General features: G+C 56.1%; 3 protein-coding genes across 5 annotated transcripts; 2 read left to right on the top strand and 1 right to left on the bottom strand.

Moving 5' to 3' along the window:
• Nucleotides 1-891: 891 nt before the first annotated feature.
• Nucleotides 892-5,879, top strand: PLA2G3 (phospholipase A2 group III). The gene is made up of 7 exons (XM_026484853.4): nucleotides 892-1,456; nucleotides 2,465-2,597; nucleotides 2,842-2,976; nucleotides 3,271-3,578; nucleotides 4,266-4,395; nucleotides 4,503-4,619; nucleotides 5,261-5,879. The coding sequence occupies exons 1-7, from the start codon at nucleotides 943-945 to the stop codon at nucleotides 5,463-5,465; spliced, it is 1,542 nt and encodes a 513-aa protein (XP_026340638.2). The 5' UTR covers nucleotides 892-942; the 3' UTR covers nucleotides 5,466-5,879.
• A 568-nt stretch (nucleotides 5,880-6,447) lies between these two features.
• Nucleotides 6,448-15,285, bottom strand: INPP5J (inositol polyphosphate-5-phosphatase J). 3 transcript variants are annotated; one of them, XM_026484850.4, is made up of 13 exons: nucleotides 15,102-15,284; nucleotides 12,305-13,470; nucleotides 11,827-11,943; nucleotides 11,593-11,701; nucleotides 11,287-11,403; nucleotides 10,775-10,950; nucleotides 10,226-10,337; nucleotides 9,976-10,085; nucleotides 9,648-9,831; nucleotides 7,870-8,007; nucleotides 7,633-7,710; nucleotides 7,404-7,508; nucleotides 6,448-7,201 (listed from the first exon to the last, which is right to left on the bottom strand). In XM_026484850.4, the coding sequence occupies exons 1-13, from the start codon at nucleotides 15,210-15,212 to the stop codon at nucleotides 6,695-6,697; spliced, it is 3,030 nt and encodes a 1,009-aa protein (XP_026340635.2). In that variant the 5' UTR covers nucleotides 15,213-15,284; the 3' UTR covers nucleotides 6,448-6,694. The 3 variants fall into 3 exon arrangements, with proteins under 3 accessions (XP_026340635.2, XP_057161938.1, XP_057161937.1); XM_057305955.1 differs by having other exon boundaries at nucleotides 13,349-13,470; nucleotides 15,102-15,280; XM_057305954.1 differs by lacking the exon at nucleotides 7,404-7,508 and having other exon boundaries at nucleotides 15,102-15,285.
• Nucleotides 15,286-22,836: 7,551 nt separating this feature from the next.
• On the top strand, nucleotides 22,837-25,590 carry SELENOM (selenoprotein M). Its single transcript, XM_057305978.1, has 5 exons — nucleotides 22,837-23,059; nucleotides 24,258-24,293; nucleotides 24,692-24,726; nucleotides 25,085-25,163; nucleotides 25,241-25,590. Exons 1-5 carry the CDS (start codon nucleotides 22,940-22,942, stop codon nucleotides 25,397-25,399), a joined length of 429 nt encoding a protein of 142 aa, XP_057161961.1. The 5' UTR covers nucleotides 22,837-22,939; the 3' UTR covers nucleotides 25,400-25,590.
• The last annotated feature ends 128 nt before the right edge of the window (nucleotides 25,591-25,718 follow it).

The raw sequence follows: 25,718 nt of genomic DNA, 5'->3' as shown, positions 1-25,718 counted from the left end.
TTTGAGACACAGAAACACGTGCTGGCGCTAGACCTTCCCTGATGGAGAGACCATTCCTGTTTCTTGGGGAACACATGATGCCTGTTGTGTCCTGCTGGTGGCTACAGTCCAAGGATGGAGATGGCTGCAGACTCAGCCCTCTGCCCAGCCCTCCACTGCTCTGGGGACTATAGTCCCTTCAAGTCCAGAGCCCTGCTCTCAAGGGCTGCTCAGGCTGCATCTCCACTATATATCAGACCAGGAAGGTTGCTGCTTGGCCAGGCCTGGGTCTTAGAGTTCCAGGAAGTGGGGGGCTCTGGGGCGCTGTCCCCTGATTTATGCCGAGAGGCTTTCTTAGAACCAGCTCTCGGGTGGTGGCCAGGGGATGGATGCTCCCTTTCCCAGAAGCCTCAGGAGCACCCGGGGGGGTGGCCACAGGGCCCTAGCCCTGCCCTCACCTCCTTCACCCAGGTCTGCCAGAGGCCATGGCCCACTGCCAACTTTATGGAGGTGGGTGTGGCAGCCACCACTGGGACAGGGGCCTGAGGACGAGTTCTGGGAGCTTCCTCTGAGCCCCTGAACTCTCTTCCCTCCCCAGGGAGATAGAGATCCCCTCCTGGCCCCCTGCCCCAAAGCCCAAGGCTTTGGCTCCCACAGTCCCCATCCAGGCGGGGCTGGCAGCAGGTGACTGGATGAGAAAGGCATGGTGAATGGGGGCGTGGGCCCTGGCAAGTGCACTCCTTGGCCAATCAGCAGCCCGCCCAGCCAGTGGATTCAGTTACAAGCCCGAGATCACCCCATACTCCAGCCTCCTTCCTACTCCTCCCAAAGCTCCATTCATTGGCCCCGCTGCACCGGGTCTGCAGGGCACTGCTTCCGCTCAATTGCTAAAGCTGCTGCCTCGTGGGCTGCCAGGGGTAGGTGTCCTGGGGGCTTTGTCTGACTGGGCCGGTCTAGGACGGAATGGGGGTTCTGGTAGTGCTGTTAGGGATGCTGAGCCTCCTGGGAGTGGCTGTGGGGGGCTCCTCTGCCCTCCACTGGGACAGCACCTCCTGCCACTTGGCCAGGCCCATCCCCGGCAGCCCCTTGGGGACCCTGAGCTTTCTGGGCAAGGATGCCCGAGGACTGGCCCTGTTCCACACCCACTGGGACGGGCACGGGAGGCTACAAGCGTGTAGCTGGCAAGACGAGCCAGAGCTCATTGCAGCCTTCAGTGCCCTCTGTGCTGGTGAGATCACCAGGAGCTCCTTCATCCACACCCCTGGACCCGAGCTGCAGAGAGCCCTGGCCACACTTCAGAGTCAGTGGGGGGCCTGCCGAGGGCCTGAAGAGGGTCCATCAGGGACCAGGGAGGAGCAAGCAGGACACCGTGGAGCACCCGGCAGCATAAGACACCAGCGGGTGAAGAGAGGCTGGACCATACCTGGCACGCTGTGGTGTGGAGTAGGGGATTCTGCTAGGAACTCCTCAGAGCTGGGTGAGCCATGGGATTGTGGACTGGGAGAGGGGTGGTGGTGAGGGAAGTGCAGGCTTTTGCCCTGGCCCCCTACTCTCTTAGGCTGTGTGTCCTTGGGGGAGTGACTTAACCACTCTGGATTTCCATGTCCTTACCTGTAAAATGGGGGTGACCATAAGTCTTATCATGGGTTGCTTAATTTAGGTCATAGATGGGAGACATCTAGTCAAACCTCAGAGTCCTCATTAATCACCATCCCTGGGAGGGGTTGGACTGGGGTGGGTCCAAGGTTGGCTGAGCCAAAAAGCCATTACCCAAGAGGAGGCTTTACGAGGCAGGGTGCCCAGGGGAGTGGACGCTGAGACCCAAAGGCCTGGGTTAGCAAATTCAGGCTGAACAAGTCACTTCGCATCTCTGAACCTTGGTTTCTTCACCGGTTCATGGAGGTGACATGTCCCTCACAGAGCTGCTGTGAGCTTGGGTGTGGGACGTGCCAGGCAATTGGGAAATGCTCAGTGAAAGGCACTACTGCTCAGATGGTAACAGACTTGAATGACTTTTTTGCACTCAGTACAGCTGCCTTTGTGCAGGCATGGCGGGCAGGGGGGAGGCTTCGGCACCTGAGTTGGAGCAGGTTGGCATCCTGGCAATGCTTCATCATGCCAGCAAGAAAGGTTGCACCCTCTCTGTTTGCCATTCCATTCCACACACATTCATAACTTCGGAGTTTTATTTGGGGCGTGAGCTTGGGAGCTCTGGAGGCTGACTTCACTTCCCCTGAGGAAGTCCCTTTCCTGGACAAGGGCTCCTGGGTGGGCTGCCTGGCATTTGGAGCTGCCCGATAAAAGCTGTGCCCGGTTGCTCTCTTCAAGCTTTGAAACTGAGAGTCCCACAGAGGGAGGGTGGCCTCAGGGCGTCTGTGTCAAGGCTGGGGCAAGAACAAGGTCCCTGCTCCCTGCACCAGGTAGGCACAGCCAGCATGTGGTGCCCGAGACCCTGCTCAGCTGGTGCCCCCTCTGCCTCCTGCAGGGGTCTTCCAAGGCCCTGATCTCTGCTGCCGGGAACACGACCGCTGCCCACAGAACATCACACCCCTCCAGTACAACTATGGCATCCGAAACTATCGATTCCACACCATCTCCCACTGTGACTGTGATGCCAGGTTGGCAGTGGGCAGAGAGGGCTGGGGGCTCAGGGGCGGGGTAGTTCCTGGGTGCAGAGACTGGGATTCCAAAGAATCCTAAAGGATCTGCCAGCCAGACCCCACCGTGCAGGTGGGAAAGCTGAGCCCTTGGAGCAGAGACTCTTGTATCCCAAGCACCTGCATGGTAGTGACTGAGTGGTCTTGGAGGAGGAGCCAGGTGGCCCTCTTTGGTCCAGGGACCTGAGTGCCAGCTCTCGGGCAGGTTCCAGCAATGCCTGCAGAACCAGCGGGACTCCATCTCGGACATCGTGGGCGTGGCCTTCTTCAATGTGCTGGAGATCCCCTGCTTCGTGCTGGAGGAGCAGGAGGCGTGTGTGGCGTGGTACTGGTGGGGAGGGTATGTGGCTGCCCCCTTCCATCCCCTTCCCAGCCAGAGGGGGGAGCCCAGCCTCCAAGTCCTGGGAGGGAGGCTTGTCTGTATGTCCGTCCTCCAGCAAATGATGTCTCATCCTCCCTGTGCCCTCCTCAGGACAGGGCCCAGGATGTAGACCTTCCCTGGGTGCTCCACACAGGCCAGTGGGACAAGGGATGGAACTGGCAGAGCCTTGGTCTCCATGGAGATGAACCTGGGGCTTCGGCGGGGAGGGGGGGGATTGTGAATTACCAGTTGCCACCAATTGCTACCTTCCAGGTGTAGAACATATGGCTCCATACCCCTGGCCCGCCTCCAGTCCAGGACCCTCTACAATGCCTCCTGGAGCTCCCCGGCCACCCCCGTGACTCCCAGCCTCCACAGCCCAGCCCCCAGCAAGCCTCCACAGAAGCAGCGTCCTCAGAAGCGGCCGTCACAATGGGAACGGTCTAAGCACCCCAACACAACCAACACCACAGCCCTCTGGGTCCCCATGGCCTCCACCAAACCTGATACGTCCCCCACAGCCTGGCTGGAGGTCACCCATCCAGGCATCCAGGGGCCACAGAATGGCCTAAAACCTCAGGGTGAGCTCAGATCCTAACTCTGGGGTTTCCTGATGTGGGAAGGAGTCCCTGCCTCTGTGCGGGGTTGAGGGGCCCTGTGTTGCTTCCTTTCCTGTTCCAAACTCCTCCTGGAGTGTCCCAGCCTCTCCCATCAAGTCACGAGGCAGCTAGAAGGATTTTCATAAGCCCAAAACGTGACCATATCCCTCCTCACTGAGCCCCCACCATGACTCCTCCTAACTCATGATGTCTGAACAGCCAGGGGCCCTCAGGTGCTGGTCCTGGAGACTCTACTCCCCAGTTGAAACTCCAGTCTTAGAAACCTCATTTGGTTCCTCAAAAGCAGCTGGCTCTCTCCCACCTCTGGGCCTTTGCACATGCAGTGCCTTCTGCCGGGAGCGCTCTTCCAGAGTCGTCTTCTCCTTGTCTCAGCTTAGGAGTCTCTTCCTCCAAAAAGCCTTTCCTGACTATTCTGGGCTCTATGGTGGCTCTGTGTGTGTGTGTGTGTGTGTGTGTGTGTGTGAGAGAGAGAGAGAGAGAGAGAGAGAGATGTATGTAGCATTCTGAGGGCAGGAAGGGCGTGAGACGGGGACACTGTGTTTGTGTGACTGAGCATGTGTGTCTATGTTTCCCCTAAATGGCAGTGGGCATCAGTGGGGCCTCGCTGGGGGACCGGGCTGCCCTCACCACCATGCCCCCCCAACCCAGATGCCCGCCGGGCCTGCCGCAGCTTCCGCCGCCTGGATCAATGCGAGCAGCAGATCGGGCCTCAGGAAACCAAGTTCCACCTGCTCAATAGCGCCCACGAGCCCCTCTTCCACTGCAACTGCACGCGTCGGTGAGGCCTGCTTGGACCCTTGGGGGTGGGCAGCCTGCTGCCAGTCACTGAGAGGGGGTTCCTGGGTGGCCAGCCCTGCCCTAGCCTGAGCCTGCCTCTGCCCTCAGTCTGGCACGCTTCCTGAGGCTCCACAGCACACCCGTGGGCACCAACGTGCTTTGGGAGCTGCTGGGCATGACCTGCTTCAAGCTGGCCCCTCCACTGGACTGTGCTGGGGGCAAAGGGTAAGTGGCGGCAAGGCCAGGAGGGAGGGGGCGTTTTCCCAAGGGGTGGGTTGCCTATTCTCCCTTTGCGTGCCAGGGCCAAGGGGCTGGGGAAAGGGGTTAAGGCACCTCTGAGTTCCATTGTCATCATCCCCCTAGTCCTTGGTGCCCCAGGTACAGCTCTGCAGTTGGCTCGTATGGGTCCATGTTGACTCTGTCACTTCCTACGTGACCTAGCAAGTTCAGTCACCCCTCCATGCCTCCATTTTCTTATTTGTAAAAAGCCTGTAGAAACCAAGGAAATGGTATGTGTGACAAACGTAGCCCAAGGCCTGCCTGGCACATAGGAAAATGTTTGCTTAACTCTTACTCCTAACCTAAAATCTCATTTCAGTTCCGATTCCCAGAGCAAGCCCCTTGTGACCTTCCCTATTTCAGGGGTGAGGAAACCGAGGCCCAGATTGGCCCACGTCTCTGCAGCCGGCTGGTGGCAGAACTGGGGCCTCTGGGTGCCAACCCAGGTTTCTTCTGCCCCCTTCAAAGTGTACCCATCCCTCCCCGGCCCCACCCCTGCTTCTCTCTAGGCTCAGTTCCCCAGTCTGTAGAGTAGGGTGGGATCCTTGGCAGCTGTGATCACCTGCCCCACTTTTCTCCACCCACAGCTGTTCCAGAGACCCATGGGCCATCAAGGTGGCAGCCCGGCACTTGCGGCTACTTCAAAAGAGGCGACGCCAGCTCTGGGGTGTGGGCACAGGTGGGGGGCAGGTGTGGCCTTCGGATCACCCAAGAGCCCCCACGTCATTCTATGACCGCTGCCTGCAGCTCACCCAGGCAGCCCAGAGACCCAACGGGCGACAGAAATCCTAGAACCAATGATCTCAGTTCCAGCTTTCCTGGGCACCAGACTGGACCCTGCCCCTAGCTCTGCTAGGCCCCAGGGGGTCTTGTCTTCCTCTCCATGTGTTAGACTGAAGCATGGCTTGGGACCCTGTGGACAGCCAGGACAAGGCTGAAATGCTGGACCACGTCTGCTGCTGTGCTGAGTGATCTTGAGCTGGTGACACAACCCCTCTGTGCTTGGATGTGGTGGTCGGGAGGCTCATTCTGATACCCTGGCCTTGGGCCTTGTCAGATGGGAATAGGGAAAGGGTCATTTATTATAGCAGTCTCAGGAGGTACTCGGAGAAGGTACGTGTATCTCCAGGTTGCAAAATTAACACATATTTCAAAAACCTGTCCAGAGGAGCCCCACACACCTATTTGCTGAGGCCTGAGGCAGCAGGTGGGGAACGGAATGTCACAGAAGTGTGTGTCTGAATCCAGGCAAGGGGAGGGTGGCTAGCGGGGGCTTCCCAACTCTTTTCCCTGGGGAATCCCTTCTCAACAGCTGCTGTTCCCTTCCTCGCCCAGCCCTGGCCCACTAAACCTAAATTCAAATCTCCTCTGTGTCCTTGAATGAGGGACCTCCCCCACCCTGAGCCTTAGTAACTCTTCTGAAAAGGGGCAGTGTAATCAGGACCGACCTCATAGGATTGTTGAGGATTAAGTAAACCAATACATGGACATGGACTCTAGCATATAGCCGAACTGTGGTTAGGTGTCTGATTCTGAGAGGGTCACCTCCTAGAGGCCTCAGTTTGCCCACCTGTGAAATAGGTCTAAGAATCGCTGAACTCAACACCACAACTCAGGGTTGCGGTGCAGATTAAAAGAGATGGCATGCGTAATGTATACAGCTGGTGCCTAGTAATTGTCAGATCTATCATCCTCTTGCCTCTTTAGTCCCTTCCTCTGAACACCCCCACCCCAGGCTGTTAACAAGTTAGGAAGGAGTCAGGAGTGATGCTGGAGAATTTAATTTCTAATGGATGACCTCCAGGATTGCAGCCCCCCATCTCAGATGGGGGCCGATAGGGCTTTGCTGATTGTCACAGTTGAGGTGCTAGGACTGAGTTTGGGGGACCCCAGTTGGCCACCCCTGGCCGACAGAGTGGCAGGCGCGGATAAAGCTGGAGCGGCAGCAAGAGGGACACAGGTGGGTTTGCAGGAGATTGGGGCACAGTGGGGGCCACGTGGGCCCATCTGCCCACCCACCCTCAGGGCCCCAGACCCCCTTCCTCCAGCCCCTGCCGGCCCTGGGGACTGGTGGACAGGCTACTGGGGGCTGGGGCCTCTCGATTAGGTCCCCAGGAACCCCCACCACCAGGGTCGACGGTCTCCAGGCGCAAGGCAGGCAGCAAGCCGAGGCTTCGAGGCACAGATGGTGGGAAGGCCCAGGGACCAGACAGCCCAGAGGGCCCCTCCTCACTACTCCCCCGGCTGCCACCATCACTGCTCCTGTCAGGGGCCACCCGGGGCAGGCGGCGGCTCTGGGGTGAGGGGCTGCGGCTGGCACCACGGCGTTCACGGGATGAAGGCCGCAGGGCAAGGCCAGGGAAGCGGGCCAGGCCTGGGCTGCGGCTACGGTGTCTCTTGGACTTGCCAGGACTGGGGCTACGGGACTTGGGTGCGAGCAGCTCCAGGGTACTGTCATCCTCCTCCTCCGAGCTGGTACTTGAGCGATCGGTGCTGCTGCTGGCCAACTCCGAGGCAGGCAGAGAGATCTGGGGGGAGGGGGAGGCTGCTTACTGGGGTGCCCCACTCCCCAACCAGCCACCGAAGGCATCCTGGAACCACTCCCGCCCTGCCCATTAGCAGACCCAGGAAGGTCAGGTTACTTGCAGGAGATCATGGAGTAGAATGTGGAGGCTGTGGTATTTGAACAGGGCCTTTAAGTACTCCGGTCCCACAGTCTGACCTACTCACCTGGAAGGGCTCAGTGACACCGATGAGGATGCTGTGCGTGTGGCTGTAATAGCCCAGTATGAAATCTCCATGGCCCTTGGGCAGTGACTCCTCACTGAAGGTCACCTGGTGGGCCCAGGGCATAGGCCCAGGTCGGGGTCAGGGAGGCAGCCTCCAGGACTGCCCAAGCCAAGTCCCGAGCCCAAGGGCAACGGGGACTCCCTCCCACTCTCCCCCTCCCTTTCAGTACCTGGTAGATGTTCCCATCTACATCCTCGTGTTTGGCCCAGACGTAAGCCACGTAGTCCTTGCAGTGGCGGAAACCCACCTGGGGGGAGAGGACTCAGGGTGGTGTCTCCTATCGCCTGACCCCAGCAGCCTCCAGGTGTGGCAACAAACTCTGGACAAGCCAGTGATCCCCCTGGGCCCCCAGCCGCTTCTCCAGGCCCTCCCTTCCCTGAGGTACCCACCATCCGGCCCTTCTCACCCGGTACAAGCCGATCCAGTCCCAGGAGCTGCGGGCGAACACGGTTTCTATGCGGTACCTCACCACAGCCTGCTCTGGCCGCACCCACTCATCAGCCACTTCCAGCCGCACCAGCGGCACGTCATCCCTGTAGGCAAACTGCCCGGGGCGGGGGGCAACGTCAGGGAGGACCCTGCAAGCGTCCTCGGGGCTGAGTCAGCACAAATCAGCTGAGATAAAGGGCCTTTGAAACCACCCTACAGATTGGGAAACCAAGGCAGAACGGGTCTAGAATAAACGCCAGGCTTCCCGCCTCCCAGCCCAGGGCTCTTTACGCTCATAGCCTCCTTAGGGAGGAAGAATACGGCTTTGAAGTGAATAGGGTAGCCCTGGTTCTGCCATCGTTCCACCTCTGTCCTTCAGGGAAAGACTCAGATGGTGTGTCAGCCTCAGGCTTTTGTCTGCTCCCCCACCATTTATCAGGTTTCGGGTTTCCCTCCCTCCCTCAGCTTTTGAGCCAGGCAGTTCCAGAAGAAACCAGAACATCCCCTCCCTGCCCCTAGGTTCCTAACAGCAGGTTTGCCTGGTGTGGCCTCTTGGAAATGCTCTCCAGGGCCCTGCAAGGTCAAAACTCCCACTAAGTCCCATTCTGATTGTGTTGCTTTGGTTAAGTGACTTAAGTTCTCTGAGCCTCAGTTTCCCTCACCAGTAAAACTGGGAGGAGAATTTGGATATCTCAGGGGCTACAAAGGCATTCAAAGGGATGACAGAGCCCCAGAGCCTGGCATGCAATAGGTGCTCAAGGGTTAGAGTCCTTGTTGAGGAGGGAAGGTCAGGGTAGGGCACCCAAAAGGAGTGGTTCTCAAGGTGAGGCCCCTTACTGAGGGTGAAACCTCACACCCAAGTCTTTTACCAAAGGTCATGGCAGGCCAGACTTGGGCAGATTTCCATTCCCAGCTGAGGATACTGGCCAATGTCCCAGTGACTGACCACATGACAAAGTTACCAGGGAAAACATTCTCTGGCCTGCAGGGCTCCCTCTTATCAGATCAAGGAAGGGAATCGGAGAGCCCAGAGTTGGGTTTCAGGACCGGAAAGATGGGATCTACCTTCCTCTGCTGCTGAGCCGATGTGCGGCTTGGGGTACATGCCTACCCTACTGGGAGCCTCAGTTTCCCCATAGGAAAACACAATGTTGGACTACATGGTCTCTCGGGTCCGGTTCTGACATCTAGCATTTCTCCTTTTTACTTTGGGAACCATAGACCTCAACCCTAAACACAATGCTAAATTATAGTAACTATTTAGAATTTAGCTTTTTATTTTTCATCTCTCTACTCCTCCTCCCCATTACTACCTCACTCATGGTGCCTGATACATGGTAAAATGGTAAATAAATAATGAATAAATATGAATGAATACTATATGGAGTTTGAATAAACATTTTGATTTTGCTGGTCTTATTATATGACTATATAATGTGAATTTTAACAAAAGTGGTCCTAATCCTTTCTCAGAAGAACAGAGTTAGGGATTAGTGGAGAAGACATGGGCTCTGAAAACAGACTAGCTTGGGTTCAAATCCTAATTCTTCTGTTTACCAGCTGTGTGACCCTGATGTGATGCCGTGTCTTTGAGCCTCAGTTTCCTCCTCTGAAAATGGAGATCATAACCCACTCCCACTCTGCTACAGTGAATGGATACTGCTGGGGGCAGGTGTATAAGGGGTTACGGGTGGGCCATGGGATGCTGAGCTGGACCTGGGGATGCCATGACAGGTGGATGAGGCCAGGACTCACCTGCAGGACGAACTGGGCAGCCACGGGCTTGTGGTCGCTGACTGTGTACTCCATGTGGCTGCGGTAGCTGTGCTGGGTCACCTGGAGTCGGTGGCTTTCCCGTCCTGAGGGGCTGGGACCCACACCCGGAGCCTTGACCTTCCACAGGATACGGTCTGTCCAGGCTGGCTTCCGCTTCTTGGCACTGAAGTGGCAGGGGTGACCCAAGTTTCAGGAGCTGAGGTTTGAGGCACAGCCCCAGGCTTGCTTCTTGCCAATCCTCTTCCCTTTCTTCCCTAACCAGAAGACCTCAGCCCGTGTCTCCACCTCATCCCAGTGCTTAGCTCACCTGGTATCATATTTATTAGTACCCACGTCAAATTTGAAGGTGGGCGCAAAGTTGAGGGGCCCTTCCTGGAAGCCCTTCAGGATGGGCCAGGTGTTCTTGGCCATGTTGAGCTGTGAAGGTCCAAAAGGGCAGAATTGGACAACAGCTTGGACAGGACAGGTGAAGGCAAGAGCCAGAACCTAGTATACAAAAGTGTGCTGGGTCATGCTCTGTGTGTTTGGTGTTAAGGGGGCGGGCTGGGATTCTGCACCTGGTCCTTCTCCCAGAGCTGGTGAAGCTGGTCACTGTCAATGGCAAACTTGACGAAGTGCAGGTCATAGCTCTCGATGCGGAAGTTGAGGTCCCCAAACCAGAACACGAGGCTGTTCGGGGGTGGGGGTCAGCAGGGTCCATGGGGTGAAAGAGCCCAACCCAGATCCTTCTTCACCCGCATGCAGCCCACAGCACTGGATGCCCCTACGGATGACGCAGTGGGTGGGGCACCGCCAAGGAACAGCAGGGGGTTGCAGATCTAGAACAAAGTTTGACTGGACCCTCAGCAAGGCCCTGCCCCTCAGCAAAGCTCCACCCTGCAGTTTCTGTCCCCCATCGAACTTACCAGCATTCGTGTTCCTAAATGTAGTTTGGGGGGCCACCCCCCTCCCCGTAGGCTCTGCCTCTCCCGACAACGCCCACCCACGCTGGTACTCAAGTTCCTGTAGCCTCTAGCCTCTGAGTTTTTGAGCCTCTGGCCTCTGAGGCCCACCCCTCCTCTACTAGCCCCGCCCAAGCTCCATCTGGCCCCGCCCAGAGCCCATACTCGTGATCCAGGATGCCATGCGCCCCGGGACCCGGGAACTGCTGGAGGCTCAGGATGGTCTGGAAGTTGTCCTTTCGCTGCTCTGCCTTGTCCATGTGCGCTGGCAAGTGGCAATTCAAGAAGCAGAGCATGTGCCCGAAGGCCGCCAGTCGCACGCTCACTCCACCCTTGTTGCCCTTGGGAGACACGTTTGGTCGAGTCATGGGCGGGGCCTAGGCAAGTAGGTGAGGCACTGGGCGGGGCATAGAGAGGGGAAAGGCCAGCCAGCGGGTGGAAAAGGCTTAGAGGGGTGGCTTCTAGGGAAAGGAGGGGAACCCTGGGCTGGGGCAGGGACAGGAAGGGGGCTGGGTCTAGAAAAAGGTGTGGGGTGTAGGGTGGGGTAGGGGAGAGGCAGGCGTCAGAGTAAGGGGTGGAGCATGGGGAGGGGGCCTTGCCAATGCGTGGAGGGCCCGGAGGACTAATCTATAGACCCCTTAGGGCCCTGTCCCCTCCCGGGCTGCTCCCATGCTCACCCAATAGCCGCCCAGGCCAGTGCGCGTGCAATCAGTCTGCACGTCCCTCAAGAAGGGCAGGTGGTAGTACTTGGCGAACAGCAGCAGGATGACGCCCTGCATCCGCACGGTACTCACCTGGGGCGGGGGCAGGAGACGCGCTTGAGGGGCCGGGCACAACCCCGCCCCGCTGTGCGCTTCCCGCCAGTCTTTCAGATCTGCTCCTCCAGCCTCCTATTTCGGGACCCAGCGACAGAGGTCCAGCAGGCCCCACAGTGGATCAACGCCGAGCTAGGGCCAGGAATCCGGGGCTGAGGGAGACGTTACCAGCACGAAGTTGAAGGGTGCCAGCGCGTCCATGAAGAGCTCGCTCCACTGGTCTGTGAAGAGCGCGTCCTTGAGCCGTTTGTTGATCATGGAGTTTACTTCCTGCAACCTGGGGGCGGGGGTGGGGGTGAGGCGGCTGTCGGGTTGGGGGTGCCCTAGAAGCCCTTCCCATGGGCAAGGGTCTGGGAGGCACGACGGATCCAGGAGCAGGGTCCACACGCCTGGCACCCTCACCCTATGGCAATCATGTCGGCCCCGTCACTGTCATCGCCGCCGCTGCCCAGGTGGAGGAGGGATGTGACGTCGTCAGGGGGCATGGCAGTGCCCACGTTCCACGTGACCACAGTGATCCTGGGGGTGGGGGTATAGGAGGGGTTACCGCTGGGCACCACTCCCTCCTCCCCAACCTCCCTCCCACAGAGCTCTTTCTGGGGAAATAAACTGAGGCAGGTGTGGGGGTAAGCTCTCAGAAGGGCAGTGGGTCCAGTATCCCTCCTACCAGACTCTCCTAGAGGAGATCGATTGAGGCAGGGGTGGGCAAGTCCCTTAGGAGGAGATGCTGTCTCCTGAAGGTCCCATAGTAGGCCCAGTACCCCCAAAGAACCTTCCTCAGGGAAGGAAACTGGGGTAGTGTAGGGTAAGCCACCCTAGAAGGATGGCTACTTTCAGAGCTCCAGCCCCACCAATCTTTCTAGGGAGAAGGCCCCCTCACCAGAAGCCAGGGTCACTCTTGCAGGTAGGCTGAGCTGACCAAGAGGATGATGAGGTGGAGGTAGAAGGGGAAGTGGTGACCGGAGCTGGAGTTTCTCGGGGCTGAAGACTGGGACTCAAGTGCCCACTAGGCCCTGTACCCTGGGTGCCAGGCCTGGGGAGGGCCATCTCAGGGGCTGGGGGGACACAGGGGGAGCGGTTGGGGGAGCGGCTGGGGGAACGGCTGGGAGACCGGGGTGGCTTGGGCAGAGGTGGGGGCACAGTCTGGGCCGAGGAGGCCCCTGGCCGGAAGGTGGGGGACAGAAGTCCTGGGGAACGGGTGGCGGGCTCTGGAGGGCCCTGACCCACATCCAGGGGCAGGGTCTGGGGTGGCCGGGGCAGGACAGGATCCTCAGGGCTGCTGCGGGGGGCCTCAGGCCGGGCTCTGAAGGAGGGGGAGATCCGGGGGTCTGGGGGGGTTTGGATCAAGGATGTGGAGCCCGCAGGACCAGATGCCTGAGCTGAAGGCTGGAGATGCACTTCGGAAGAGGGGAGAGGTTTCAGGGTTGGGGCATCCCTCTGTTTAGCTGGTGTCCATCCCATAGAGGCCGAGGCTGACGTCACAGAAGCTGCAGCCAGAGCCTGGTCCTGACAGGACGACAAAACTGGACTGGGCACTGGGGAAGAGTTGGAGGGGGGCTGTGGGGGCTGCTCCTCAGATGCCAGGGCCAGGCTCAGGCCTGAGGCAGCCAGTGCTGGCTTGGGTCCCATGGAGGCAGGTGGCACCTGCTTCTGGTCCCTAGACGTTGGAGACAGCTTGGACCGCAGGGTGGCTGGGGGAGGCCTCGGCCCTGCAGAGGCAGACATCACCAGCTGCCCCAGGGATGTTGGAGCCAGGGCTGAGCCTGAGGTCACCGGGGGAGGCTTCGGCCCAGCTGAGGCAGCCATGACTAACTGGCCCACAGATGTTGGAGCTAGGCTGGAACTGCGGCGGGCAGGAGCTGTCTTCTGGCCTCCAGGGGTAGACAGTGGAGCCAGGATGGGTTGGGGAGACGCCAGAGCCAACCTTGGCCCCTCTGTGGAAGATGGCACAGCTGCTCGTGGCCCCACAGGTGCTAGAGCCAGTCTTGGTTCCGAGGATACCGGGGCCACATTCTCCTTCGCTGGGAGCTGAAAACTTGAGTCCACCTTGCAGAAGACAAGTCAAAGACTCAGGGTAACCCTAACCAGGGGCTTGGGCCCCAACTTCCATAGAGACCCCAGCAGACTCCATCTAGCTAAGAAAGGCATATCTTTGCAAGGCCGTTCTTCCTCATTTCTCACCTCAATCCATGCTGTTACAAATCAGCTTCTCTTTGGGAGGAAACCGAATGCAGAACCTATCCCCTCCCTCAAGTCTGACCCCTCTCATAGATGGGAAACCTAAGACCCCAACTCAAATGAGGCAGTGTGTGACCCTGAACCCGAGGGTTCTCTCCTTGCCTTCTCGGCTGACACCCACTCCCTGGCCATGCTAGAGGGTTGGGTGTCTGGAATCAGCTTCCCTGGGCAGCCCTCCTTGAGTTTCCTCCTGCTCCCCTGGCTAAGCGCTACTGACCTAGCCCTCCAGATCTGCTCTCTCCGGACACCCTGGGTCTAGCCTATTTATTCCTCTCCTTTCCTCCACAGTTCCTCCAGGAACCCTCAGCTTCGTCCCTGCCAAGCATCCCAAACTCCTTGGTCACAGTCCTCTCTGTCTTCCTCACCCATTCCCAGAGTTCCACACAGGAGCAAGAGCCCAGGGTAAGACTAGCCATGTCAAGTCCAGCTCCATGTCACCTTAGGCAAGCACCTCTCTGCCCAGGGCCTCGGTTTTTGTCTGTAAAATGAAGAAATCTGGTGAAGGGTCCCTGGCCACACCTTGCTCCTGAGAAGTCTTGGCCTCATATTCTCTGCATTTATGAGCCGAACATTTACTAGGATTCCATTCGAGCCCCATGGGATAGTCCGTCCTCATCAGTGTGATTCTAACATTCAGAGCAAGCCCAGGACTCTGTTGATCCTGGCATTCGCTTCTCTGTGCCCAATTGTACCCTCTCCCCTGTCTTCCCCACCTTGGAGGACAGGCAAACAGGTATCCTCCTTTTGTCTGGCAGGTGGAATGGGGGACGTGAGGCCCTGCAGGGACCTCCTCCCTCTTTCCCATCTGTCCTCTGTGTCTGATGCCCCTGTCTCCAGAAGACGAAGGATAAAACGTCCTTTGCCAGGGAGGGCAGAAGAAGGTTTACACCTGCCCCGAGGTGGCCCCATCCCTGCCTCCAGACATGCAGCTCTGTCTGTGTCCCGTGTCCTTCTCGGTTCAGAGAACCTGAAACTCTGCCTCCACCTTCCTCCTCAAACTTAGCTCTTTGAGGCTGCTTTTTGGGCATCCTCCTTGGCTCCAAGTGTCCCCCCAACCACCACACCGCCTCCAGCACTAACAACTTAGGCATCCCAGATGTCACCATTTTAGTCTTCAGGGACAAGCCTCCTCATTTTGCATTGGTTCAGAGAGGACAAGCAACTTGCCCAAGGTCACACAGCAAAGCTGGAGCACACCTGGCTCCCCTGACACCCAGTCTAGGGTTCTCCTGGGGGCTCCTGCAGATGGCTAACTCCATCTCTTCTCTGGGTGTCCCATCACTGCCCCCTCAGCCCCCAGAGTGCCCTGTGTACCTAGCCCCTGCTAGTGGAAGAGGAGAGTACCCGCCCCTCAGCCAGGGGCACCAGAGTGCCTGCGGTGCGTGGGGGTGTGTGGGACCAAGGATCAGGGATGAGGGGCTAGGTTTCAGGGGTCTTACCTTGGAGGGTGCCCCAGTTTGGGAAACCCCATGGGGCACGGGCACAGGCAGGGGTCCCAGGCCAGCCCGGGTCCCTGGCCTCCTGCTGCCGCTGTCGCTCTGGCCCTCCATGTCTGCAGCCCCTAGCAGCCCGGGCTCCCTCGGGCTCTGGCTCTAGCTCCTCCGCTCCCGGGAACCAGTGATGTCATCAGCCGTTTCAACCTGCTGAGAATTTAAAGACACAGGCACCTACTTCCCAACCTAGAGGTGGCCAAGGCAAGGTGGCCTACCCTCTGGGAACCCTTCAAGCCGACTGCTGAGGCTGAAATGGCTATGGGGCGGGGTGTTGGATGTGCCCATTGGGATGGCTTGGGTCCCCACTGGTGACATGGTGGAGGCTGCTCGTCTGTTGACACCCTCCCGCCGGTAGGCCTGTTCGGTCCATACTCAAAGGTGGAGTATTGACACACCTGAGGGTAAGGTAGAGACAGGTAGCTCAGAGGTCAGCACCCTCTCCAGGGCCGCAGAGACACCCGAGTCCCTGCCATGAACTTGTGAGCTTCCTGACTCCCTGCCAACCCAGGGCTTGCCTTGGCCCCCACCTTTGCCCCAATTTCAGGCCTTGGTGCCCGCCCTCTGCCTGGCTCTATCTTTCCCATCCCAGAGCCCCAGAGTCAGGCTCCAGCCACTGGAGTCCCCTCCCATCTCAGCCTCAGCTATTCTGAAGACACCTGGCCACCTGCCCCGGATGTTTTCACAGCCCAGCCCCTCTCAGCTTTTCTCTCTCCGGTATTCACTGGGTGTGGCTTGGGTGAGGGACTAGTTCAAGGTCACCTGGTGAGCTGGGAATGTCTCACGAGTTTCAGTGAGGAAAGGGAGTTTTCTCAGTGACCCAAGACCCATGGGAGCCAATTGGGTGTCTGGAGGGAGGGAACTAGGCTGGAGAAAGGCCCAGCCGTGGGGGAACAGACTGGCAGGAAGGTGAAAAACAGGCCCGGGAAACTTCGATGGCCAGAACCCAGCACAGGGTCCAGGGAAATGTTTGCTGAATGAACTGATGACTCAGTGAGTGAGTGAGTGAGTGAGTGAGGAGAGTGAATGAGTGATAGGGCTCAGATGCCGCCAGGGATGACTGTGGGCCCTCTGCTTCTGCCTCCTTCCCTCTCTCAGTCTTATCTGCTAAGTAGTCCCTGAGATCCCAATTTTTCCAGAATTGCTGGATTGCTTTGAGTGGAGTGATCGCCAGAAAATGTCCAGAGTTTTGTACCCAGAGCTCTCTGGTGGTCCACGGTCACCTCTGTATCCTCATGGGCCTGTGTGGTCCCCTGCGTGAAAGCTGCGTGGACAGATGCCTCATCCCCTTCTCCTGGGTGGGCTTCCCCCCTCTGCTTGACTGTCTCTGGGTCTAGGCTGTGTTTCTCGGCCAGCAATTCTGGGAGGCTGGAATTTGCAGGGGCAGAGCCTCAGGCCATGTTAGGGCCCTGGAGTAGAAAGGATTTGGGGTGATGAAGGATGGTGGAAGTGATGAGCGGTTACAGGGGAGGTGCCTGTGGTGGAGATAATGATGTACGGGATGATGGTGGGAGTGGAGGACGGACACTGATGCTGGAGGTACTGGTGATGGTTCGGATAAATGGAGGTGGTGGAGGTGATAACAAAGATACAGCTGTTGGTGATGGTCGAGGTAGGAGAGTGAAGGGATGGTGGTCAAGGTGATGAGGGTGTGATAGTAACGGTGGAGGAGAGAGGGTGGCGGGGAGGCAGCGGGGCTGTTATGTTGATGAAGAAGAGGTGGTGGTGGAGCTGGAGATGGTGGGGGTAGTGGTGAAGGAGGAGGTGAGAGTGGCCATGGTGGTGGTGCTCAGACCACCAGAGAGGGAAGGAAAATTTGGACTTACCCTGCCCGGTCCTCGGACTTCTGCTGTATAGGTGAGAAAACAGAGGCCCCCATGAGTATTGGCTTCCAGTGCAATCCAGGAGGCTGGCGGGGGGGTGGGGTGGGGGGGGTGGGCGGGGAGATCCCAGTCCCTGGGGCCTGTCACAGGGCTCAGCCATCCACAGCTCAGACAGGGGCATCAGTGTCCTTCGGAAGCCAGGCAAATGCCATGCAAACGAGCGTGCAGAGGGTTCCCGCACACTGCACGCCCAGGATTTCCCGTCATCATCCCTCCCTGAAGTCAGATCTCACAGCGGACTTCGTTTCTGGCCCTGCCACTGACTTACCTGGGCAGGTTTCTCAGTTTCCTGGTTTGTGTAAGGGCGATCAAAACAGTAGATACCTCCTAAGGTTGCTATGAAGATTCAACCAGATGATATATACGAAATGTTTAGCACAGAGCCGGGCACCACCGAGCTCTCGGCCAGGGCAGCCGCTCTGGAGCTGGCATCACCATCGCCACCACCTGCTTCAACCTGTCCATTTAGTGGATGCTGAAACTGAGGCCCAGTGTTAGTTGCATCCCTGGGGGGAAGGGACAGGGGCTCTGAGACCCAGACATGGCTTTGCCAGGAGAAGGGGGCAGGGGGCGGACCCCGGCTGAGAAGGGAGCAGGGCAGGAGCTATATTTGAGCTTCTGGTGTGATGACTAAGGAGGTTGATAACAGGCTCTGGGGCTCTGGGCGGCAGGCTGGGGGCAGCTGCCAGGGAGAACCGCCCCCCTGGAGACGGCTGTCTCCAAAGGCCCCTCCTGGTTCCCTCCCTTCCCTCACTCCAGGGAGTAGGGGGGTGGTGTCTGAGGCAGAGGGTACATCTTGTCCAACCCCCCTCTTGGAAACTCTTAGTGCTACCCTTCAGGCTGTTTAGGTCAGGAACAGGAAAGGAGGGAGCTGGTGATTGACAAATTATCTCACTCTCCATAGTAACCCTGGGAGGTTGGTAATAAGATCCCCACTTGACAGAGGAAGAAACTGAGCTCTAGGGATTACACAGCCATTAGGGGACAGAGCATGGGGTTCCCAGGGACAGAGTAGATAATTCTCCCCCATAGAAGTGACGGTGGAGCTTCTTTGATGGAGAGTCAGTGTTGCCAAATTGAAAAAAAGGAGAAATGCCCTGGGAAGCAGAAGGAGAAACAGGGGCAAAACTGGAGTGTGGAAGGTCCAGGCTATGTATGACAGGGTGCAAGGTCTGGATATGTGCCCTCGTGGTCCTTCGGCTCCGAGTAAACCCACCATAAGCGGGCAAGGGAGAGAGGCTTTCTCTTTCCTCCTCCTCTTCCTTGAACCACCTCCCAGGGGCACCTCTCCCCCTTCCTTTTACTTCCTGGTCACCCTGACCCAGGCCCACAGGGAGAGAGGTCACACTGTGGCCACTAGCTGATAAATAAATCTCTTGTGACGTAGAGTGTGCTGTAGGGCACTGTGGGAAGGTGGAAGAGGGAAGCATTAAGGAGGGCTTCCCTGAGGAGGAAGCATACAGGGCACGGAGGAACATTTCTCCTCCCTTTGCTCCAGGGTTCCTTATTGGTACTGAGTGCAACATGTTATGTCATTGTCTCTTCATTCTCCCCCTCGGGGCAGATGTCATTCTCACCTCCCATTCTGCCCCACAGGAAATGGGTTCAAGAAGGAGTGACTTTCCCAAGGTCACACAGCTGCGCTCAGGCATCCCTCCACCCTCTCCACAGCTCCCCCTCCTCCCAGGCAGCCCAGCACCCGCTGTCAGCTGCTCTGAAGTGAGCGGCTATTTTTATTCTGGTGCGAGGGGATCTTGGGCAGCAGAGACATGTAGGTTAGAAGGCTCTAGGACATCAGCTTCAGCAGGAAAGGAGAGGCTTACTGCAAGACCATAAGCTTGCCTGGGGGCTCCCATTTCCTGGGTCAACCTGCCCTGGGCTCTCATGTATCCAGAAATTATTTTTCTGGAGCTTAGAACAGAGCATAGAACCAGACTAAACCCTGGCCCTAATCCCAGATTCAATTTGAGCCCTGATTTTGGTGTTAACTGAGCCCCGATCCCATGCCAAGACTGACCCTATAACCTACCCTGACCGTAATCTTAGATTGAGCCCTGACCCTACCTGTGTACTAAGCCCGGTCCAAGCCTGACTAAGGCCGATCCCAACTTGAGACCTTGATTCTGGACCCCAATTGAGACCTGATCCTTGTCTAAGACTGAGCCATAGTCATTGACTGAATTCTAACTCCAGTCCAGACTAACCCTTGATTTAGACTGAGCCCCAACCCTAGGGCTAGACTCTGAGCTCTGAGTCTAGTCATTAACTAAATCCTGAACCTGGTGGCAGGTCGAGCTATGATCTTGGTCACAGACTGAGCCCTATGCCAAATCATTGGTTGAATCCTGACTTTTTTTTTTTTTAAGATTTTATTTATTTATTCATTCAACAGAGATAGAAACAGCCAGCAAGAGAGGGAACACAAGCAGGGGGAGTGGGAGAGGAAGAAGCAGGCTCATAACGGAAGAGCCTGATGTGGGGTTCCATCCCATAATGCCGGGATCATGCCCTGAGCCGAAGGCAGACACTTAACCGCTGTGCCACCCAGGCGCCCCTGAATCCTGACTTTAAAATGAGCTCTAACCCTGAGTCACACAACTCTGGTCACACACTGAGCCCTGATTTCAGACTGTGCACTGACTGAATCTGGTCAAAGGCTGAGGCTTGAGTGTAGCATAGATTGAGCCTTGATCTTGGTCACAGACTGAGGTCCAAGCCCAATTATTGACTGAGCCCTGACCTGACTCCAGCCCCAGACTCAGTTCTATATCTGGCTTCAGGTCAAGGGCTGACCCTGACCCTGATCCTGTTACAGACTAAACTCCAAACCCAGCCCCACATGAGGAAGGCTGCTAGCCTAGACTACAGAATGCCACATAAAGGCATGGAATAAAAGCAGAGATCTGTTCTAGGAGATCCTGGGCCTCCCATGGGTGCTGATGCCAGAATGTTCCCGGTACTGTTGTGGCTAGTGTCTCTACCAGTGGTTCCACTGGCTGGCTAGTCAACCCTTAGCATCCCAGGCCGTGGCCCCTCTAGGCCACAGCATCTAGGTTAATGCAATGAGAGTGGTTTGGTGGCATCTGTCCAGTGAACAATGTGGGCCCATGAGGGACTGAGGTTTGGCTCTGTCAGCAGAAAAGCCACAGGCTCCATGGGGCCTCTGGCTTCAGCCACTCTGGGGCTCTTGCTGGGGTATGGGCTAAGGTTGAGGGAATCCATGGCATTTGTCCCGTTTTTTTTGTAAACAGAGTTTACTGTTTGTATTTAGGTAATACGTAATTATTATAGAAAATACAAAAAAAAGTATAAAGGAGAAAAACTTTACCCTATAATTTCATCTACAAGAGATGAAAGAGACCATTTTGACTTCTTGGGTTGTTTCCGGCTAGATTTTGTTATTTGGTCTAGGCATATATATCTATATACACGTATTTTATAAAATGGGTTGGCTACTCTGTTGACGCTACAGCATCCGTTGCAGCCCATATCCTTGAGAGGGGGTCTCAACTGGTTAAGCCAATGAGCAATTTCCATTCCCCTAGCCGCATGATTAAGATCATGGACGGACTAGTGAGATATAAAGAGACTTTTGCAAAAGAAAGCTTGCTTTCTCTCCCGAGACAGTTACCAAAAAAGATCATCTCCCCTTCATTAAATATGAATGAAGAAGTCTGTGGTCCTTGTTACTGTTAGCAGCCATCTTGATACCATTTAGGTAACTGGCCTAATGACAAGCTGACACTATGGAAGGCAGAATGGAGAGAAATCAGGTGTTGGGGACTTTATCAACCAGATCAAACCTTACCTGAATCCCTCCCTGCCATTGAACTTTTTTGTTATTTGAGCCAACAGATTTCCTTTATTGTTTAAGCCAGTTTAACTTGGGTTTTCTGTGACTTGCAGCCCAGAGCATCACAACTCCCAACTGATATTACTGTTTTATAGCTTACAATTTTTTTAATACCCTAACTATGAGCATTCCCCATGTTGTTCAACACTGTGCTGCATCATTTAAAACAATTGTATGATTTTCTGTCCTATGGAGGTACCATCATTTATTTAACTCATTCCCTGAGGAGACATGCTTAGGTTGTGTCTCCAGTTTTTCACCATTATAAACAGTGGGTTTTTTTTTTTAATACATAAAGAGATTTATTGCAAAAAAAAAAAAGGCTTATACAACTGTGGAGGCTGGTAAGGCATGTCTGAAATCTGTAGGGCACGCCGGCTGTCTGGAAACTCCTAGGCAGGAGGGAATGCTGCAGTCCACAGGTGGAATTTTCTCTTCCTCAGGAAAACACCAGTTTTGCCTTATCTTCCACAAATCTACACCTCGAAACGCAAAAGCTAGAAGGTACAGGGAGTCCAGTGCCCAGCAACTGCTCCGCAGGTCCTCTGATGGGTGCCGTCCATGCCTTGGGTGCTAGAGTTTAAGCCAGAGTGGGTGCCCTATGACCACGACCACGGCTGGGTAAACAGTGTTTTTTATTTTTTACGTAACAATTGGTCCCCTCTCTGATGGTTACCTTGAGCCAAATCCCGACAAGTGGAATGACTGGGTAGAAGAAATGTTTTTAGGGTTTTGATTTATTGAATCAAATTGTCCCTCGGAAAGGTTGGATGAATTCACACTTTGATAGCAGTAAATAGAGCGTTAGACATAGCTTATCATGTCAATAATCTGGACAAAACCAGTTATATTTACACCGCCCTAATGTATTTACAAAGAATGGGTATTAAATAACAACTCTAAGCCCATTATTATTATATCTTTACAATCAAGTCAACTAATATGAGGTAGCAGGGTTAAAACAAAGGGCTCTGTCATTAAGCTTAGTGTCGAGGACCCATGATACTTTTAGAGGTTGTGAACATGTTTTAATTTCATTTCTTTTAAAATTGAAAGAAAAAAATAAACATATAAAATGAATCCAGCCAGGATTATATTCGCTTTTTTAAAAAATAAAGCAGTTGTAAAGTGCAATTTTTAATATACATTTGTTTAATGGAGGAAAAGGCCCAGCAAGGCAAAAATGCCTAAGGGTCCATGAGAGTCATAATGCAGCTTTGGCTTGATGTTGAGAAGGATTCTGATTCCCAGTCTAGATTCAACAACAAAGAGCATTGTGATCAATTTGCTGTGTCTGCCTCAGGCTTAAAGAGGGGACTTGGCGTTCTTATCTAGTCATCTTTAGTTTGATGAGATGAGCACAGGGACATTTCAGGTTCAATTCCCAGATTCACAGCGTCACCGGTGTACGTTTCTGATCCTGTTTGCAAACGGAGTTCACGGGGCCTTGATGAGGTTAGAAATGAAATAATGAAAGCTAACGCTGTGCCAGGTACTGTTGTAAAGGGCTTTTTGTATATTAACCATTTTATCCTTCCAGCCCCAACAGAGTACGTTAATAGTCCACATTCCGCCATAATGCGTGCTCCAGGGATTTGAAACCCAGATCGGAATTTCATCCAAAGAAAAGACACAAACAAGAATTCCCCAAACCTCAGTTTCCCTATCATCAAGTCAAGTGGCTGGCCCAGAAACTCCGGTGCCCGTCCGCATCCCTCCCGCGCCCCCTGCCGGTGTAAGGGGGCACTGTCTGGCCTCATCCCTCCTTAGCCTCTGCGCTCTCGGTCGGCAGAGGGAGCGTGGACACTCTCAGGGCTGGGAAAATAAAGGCCTGACGGCCGGAGAAGATCCCGAATCCGAGAAGATTCCGAGCCACGCGGACGAGAGCTGAAGGCCCCAGCGCCGGCTCTGGGGCGGAGACTGACAGCTAGGGGCGGGGTCCCTAGAGGGGCGGGGCCTCGGGCCGGGCGGGGCCAGCCGGCGAACCCAGACGTGGCGCAGTGGCTCAGCCGTTCGCCTTTAGCTTGCGGATCATCTTCGGCCCGGTTCCGATGCATCTCCCGCTGCCTCCACCGGCCCTGCTGCTGCTTCTCGCGGCACTTGCGGCCGCCGTCACTACCTTCCGGCCCGACTGGAACCGTCTGCACGGCCTGGCCCGAGCCCGGGTAGAGGTGAGTGCTCTGGTCCCTAGCTCGGGGACCACTGCCCCCAACACTGTGGCCCCTTAGCTTCGGAATCACCGCTCACTTTGGCCCCAGGACGCTCCCGACTCCCAGGTCCCCTTCAGGGCCGGAACCATCCTTCCCGCTCCCCAGCCTCAGGACGCCCCAGCACCCACCGTGGAAGCCTGAGACACCCGGTCTTGGGGCCTGGAACCCCGAACTCCTCCCTAGTTTCCCATCCGGCTGGACAGCGGGCCCCCAGACACACTGGCCCTGTCCCCTAACTCTACTCCCGGCCTGTGACTTTTCCAAACCTGCCCTATGGAGCTTAACTTAACATCCTCCCATCACTCCACTTTTTCCTGGAATTCCACCCCCACCCCAGTTCCGGTTTGTCTCTCGGTTCCCGTCCCCGGAAGGAGGGAAGACTTTCTGGGCGGTTGCTCCACCACGCAAAAGCCAACTACATTACCGACACTTACTCCGCAGCAGGCCCCCATCCTCCTCTGGGGGAAAATCTACCCATCAGAGTCCCTGTTTTGTTGTGTGACTTGAATCATCACAGGCCCTCTATGGGCCTTAGTTTTCTGTCTGACAAAAGGAGGGAGAGGAGGAAGGAGGACTAGAATAGGTGGTCCTGGGGTCTGGACTCCTGCTGGGATGTGTCTCTCCCCTCCGGGAGTTCAGGAAGGGGCCCACACATCCTCCTCTGTTGCGGAAGCAGCCAGATGGAGGCCCAGGGCTGCATGGGGCTAGTAGGGACCAGATGGCAGGTATCTCTAACGGGCTCTTGCAGGGCAATTCTGACCTGTTTGCTTCTGGTCTGCCTCCGCCCTGAAGTTCTAGGGGCCAAACTCCAGGCCCAGGTCTCTACTGCCTGAGAGCAGTAGAGTAATCATTTCTTTTGGGGATTGGGAGTGAGTCAACAGTCAGTAAGGTGTGCAGGCAAGAGCCCCAAGGCTGGTAAGTGCCCTTTGGGTCTCTGGTCTTGCTCCTCTTTCCCTGATGTTGGTAAGCCTCAGTTTTCCTATCTGTACAGACTTCCCCCTTCTGTCGTAAGGGAACTCCATCATCACACCTTGGGAACTGGTGTTCCAGGGGTAATCCAGAGCCCCAGCCAACTCTGGGAGGAGGGTGAAATGGTCTTGAGAGGGTGATTGCGAAGATATGAAGGACTCCTGACCTATCTGATTTTGTTCCCCTCCAGACCTGTGGGGGATGACAGTTGAATCGCCTGAAGGAGGTAAGTTATTTATTTGTTTGTTTGTTTGTTTTGTTTTTTAAGAGAGGGAGATGGGGGGGGTGCAGAGGGAGAGAGAGAATCTTAAGCAGGCTCCATGCCCAGCACAGAGCCTGACTCGGGGCTCGATCTCACAACCCTGAGATCATGACTTGAGCTGAAATCAAGAGTCAGACGCTTAACCGACTGAGCCAGCCAGGCGCCTCTGAAGGAGGTAAGTTTGAAGAAAGGGGTCTCTAGCTCTGTCTCCTCTAAGCCCCTTGGGCTCAACCAATCAGTCCTACAGATTGGTTGGGGGAAGTTCCCTGGGGTGGGAGTCAAGAGTATGTGACCTCAGCAGGCATCAGTTTCCTATCAGTATCTGGAGGGGGTCAGGGTCTGATTCTCTGGTTCTTCCCCAGGTGAAGGCCTTCGTCACCCAGGACATCCCTTTATAGTATCCTTCTTCTGTTCTGGGGGAGGGAGAATGGGGAGGAGGATCAGGGAGAATCTCCTTCCACTAAACTTCACAGATAGAGATGACAAATGGGTTTTCATCTGAAGAGTGAAGTTGGCTGATAGTGACTGCCCAGAGAATTCCTAGGTGGTAGGCAATAGCGATTGACTAGTGATGACTGCCACAGACACAGGAACGGAGAAGAGGGCCCTTCCCTTCTTTGAACTCTAATTTCCTCACGTGTAAATGGGGGATCCCTGGCTTACCGGGGCAAAAGAGGCAGTGCTGTACAGCTGCTGTTCATAGGTGGGAGACCCCACCTGCCTCGGGCTACCACTACACACCTTAACAACTCCAGTCACAACCTGGTAATGAAACACCTTCCAGGAGCCGACCCAGAGCTTGTCCTGCTGGGCCACCGCTACGAAGAACTGGAGGTGAGGCCTTGGTAGCCGGGGAGGGGCGGGGCGAGGGCGGGGCGAGGCGCACTGACCCCACCCCTCCTCTGCTTCAGCGAATCCCACTCAGCGAAATGACCCGCGAGGAGATCAATGAGCTGGTGCAGGAGCTCGGCTTCTACCGCAAGGCGGCGCCCGACGAACCTGTTCCTCCTGAGTACCTGCGGGCGCCCGCCAAGCCCGCCGAAGGCGCGCCGGACCGCCCTGACCTTTAGGTCCGCGGACGCGGGCCCACCTCCACCCCCGCCTGAGCCCTGGGGACTGAATGAAGCGCTCAGCGTCCCGGGAGCACCTCCCTCGCTGAGGGCCGACGCCTCGTCCCAGAGCCGGCAGAGATGGAGTTGGGGTTTCCTCCTAACCCCTCTTTCTTCCCTACCCAGCTCAATTAAATCCTTTTCCGCCTTAACTGAGACTCGACTCCTTTCCTGCTGCGGGAGGGCGGTACCCCCGAGAGACCCAGCGTCTCCAAATACTTGGCTGCTGGAATGGGGATGCGTTGCACCCCTTGCCAAGCTGCCCTAAATTTAACAACCC

Source organism: Ursus arctos, unplaced genomic scaffold (assembly GCF_023065955.2).
Source record: "Ursus arctos isolate Adak ecotype North America unplaced genomic scaffold, UrsArc2.0 scaffold_34, whole genome shotgun sequence".
Classification (NCBI taxonomy): domain Eukaryota; kingdom Metazoa; phylum Chordata; class Mammalia; order Carnivora; family Ursidae; genus Ursus; species Ursus arctos.
This window is presented reverse-complemented; position numbering and strand designations above follow the sequence as displayed.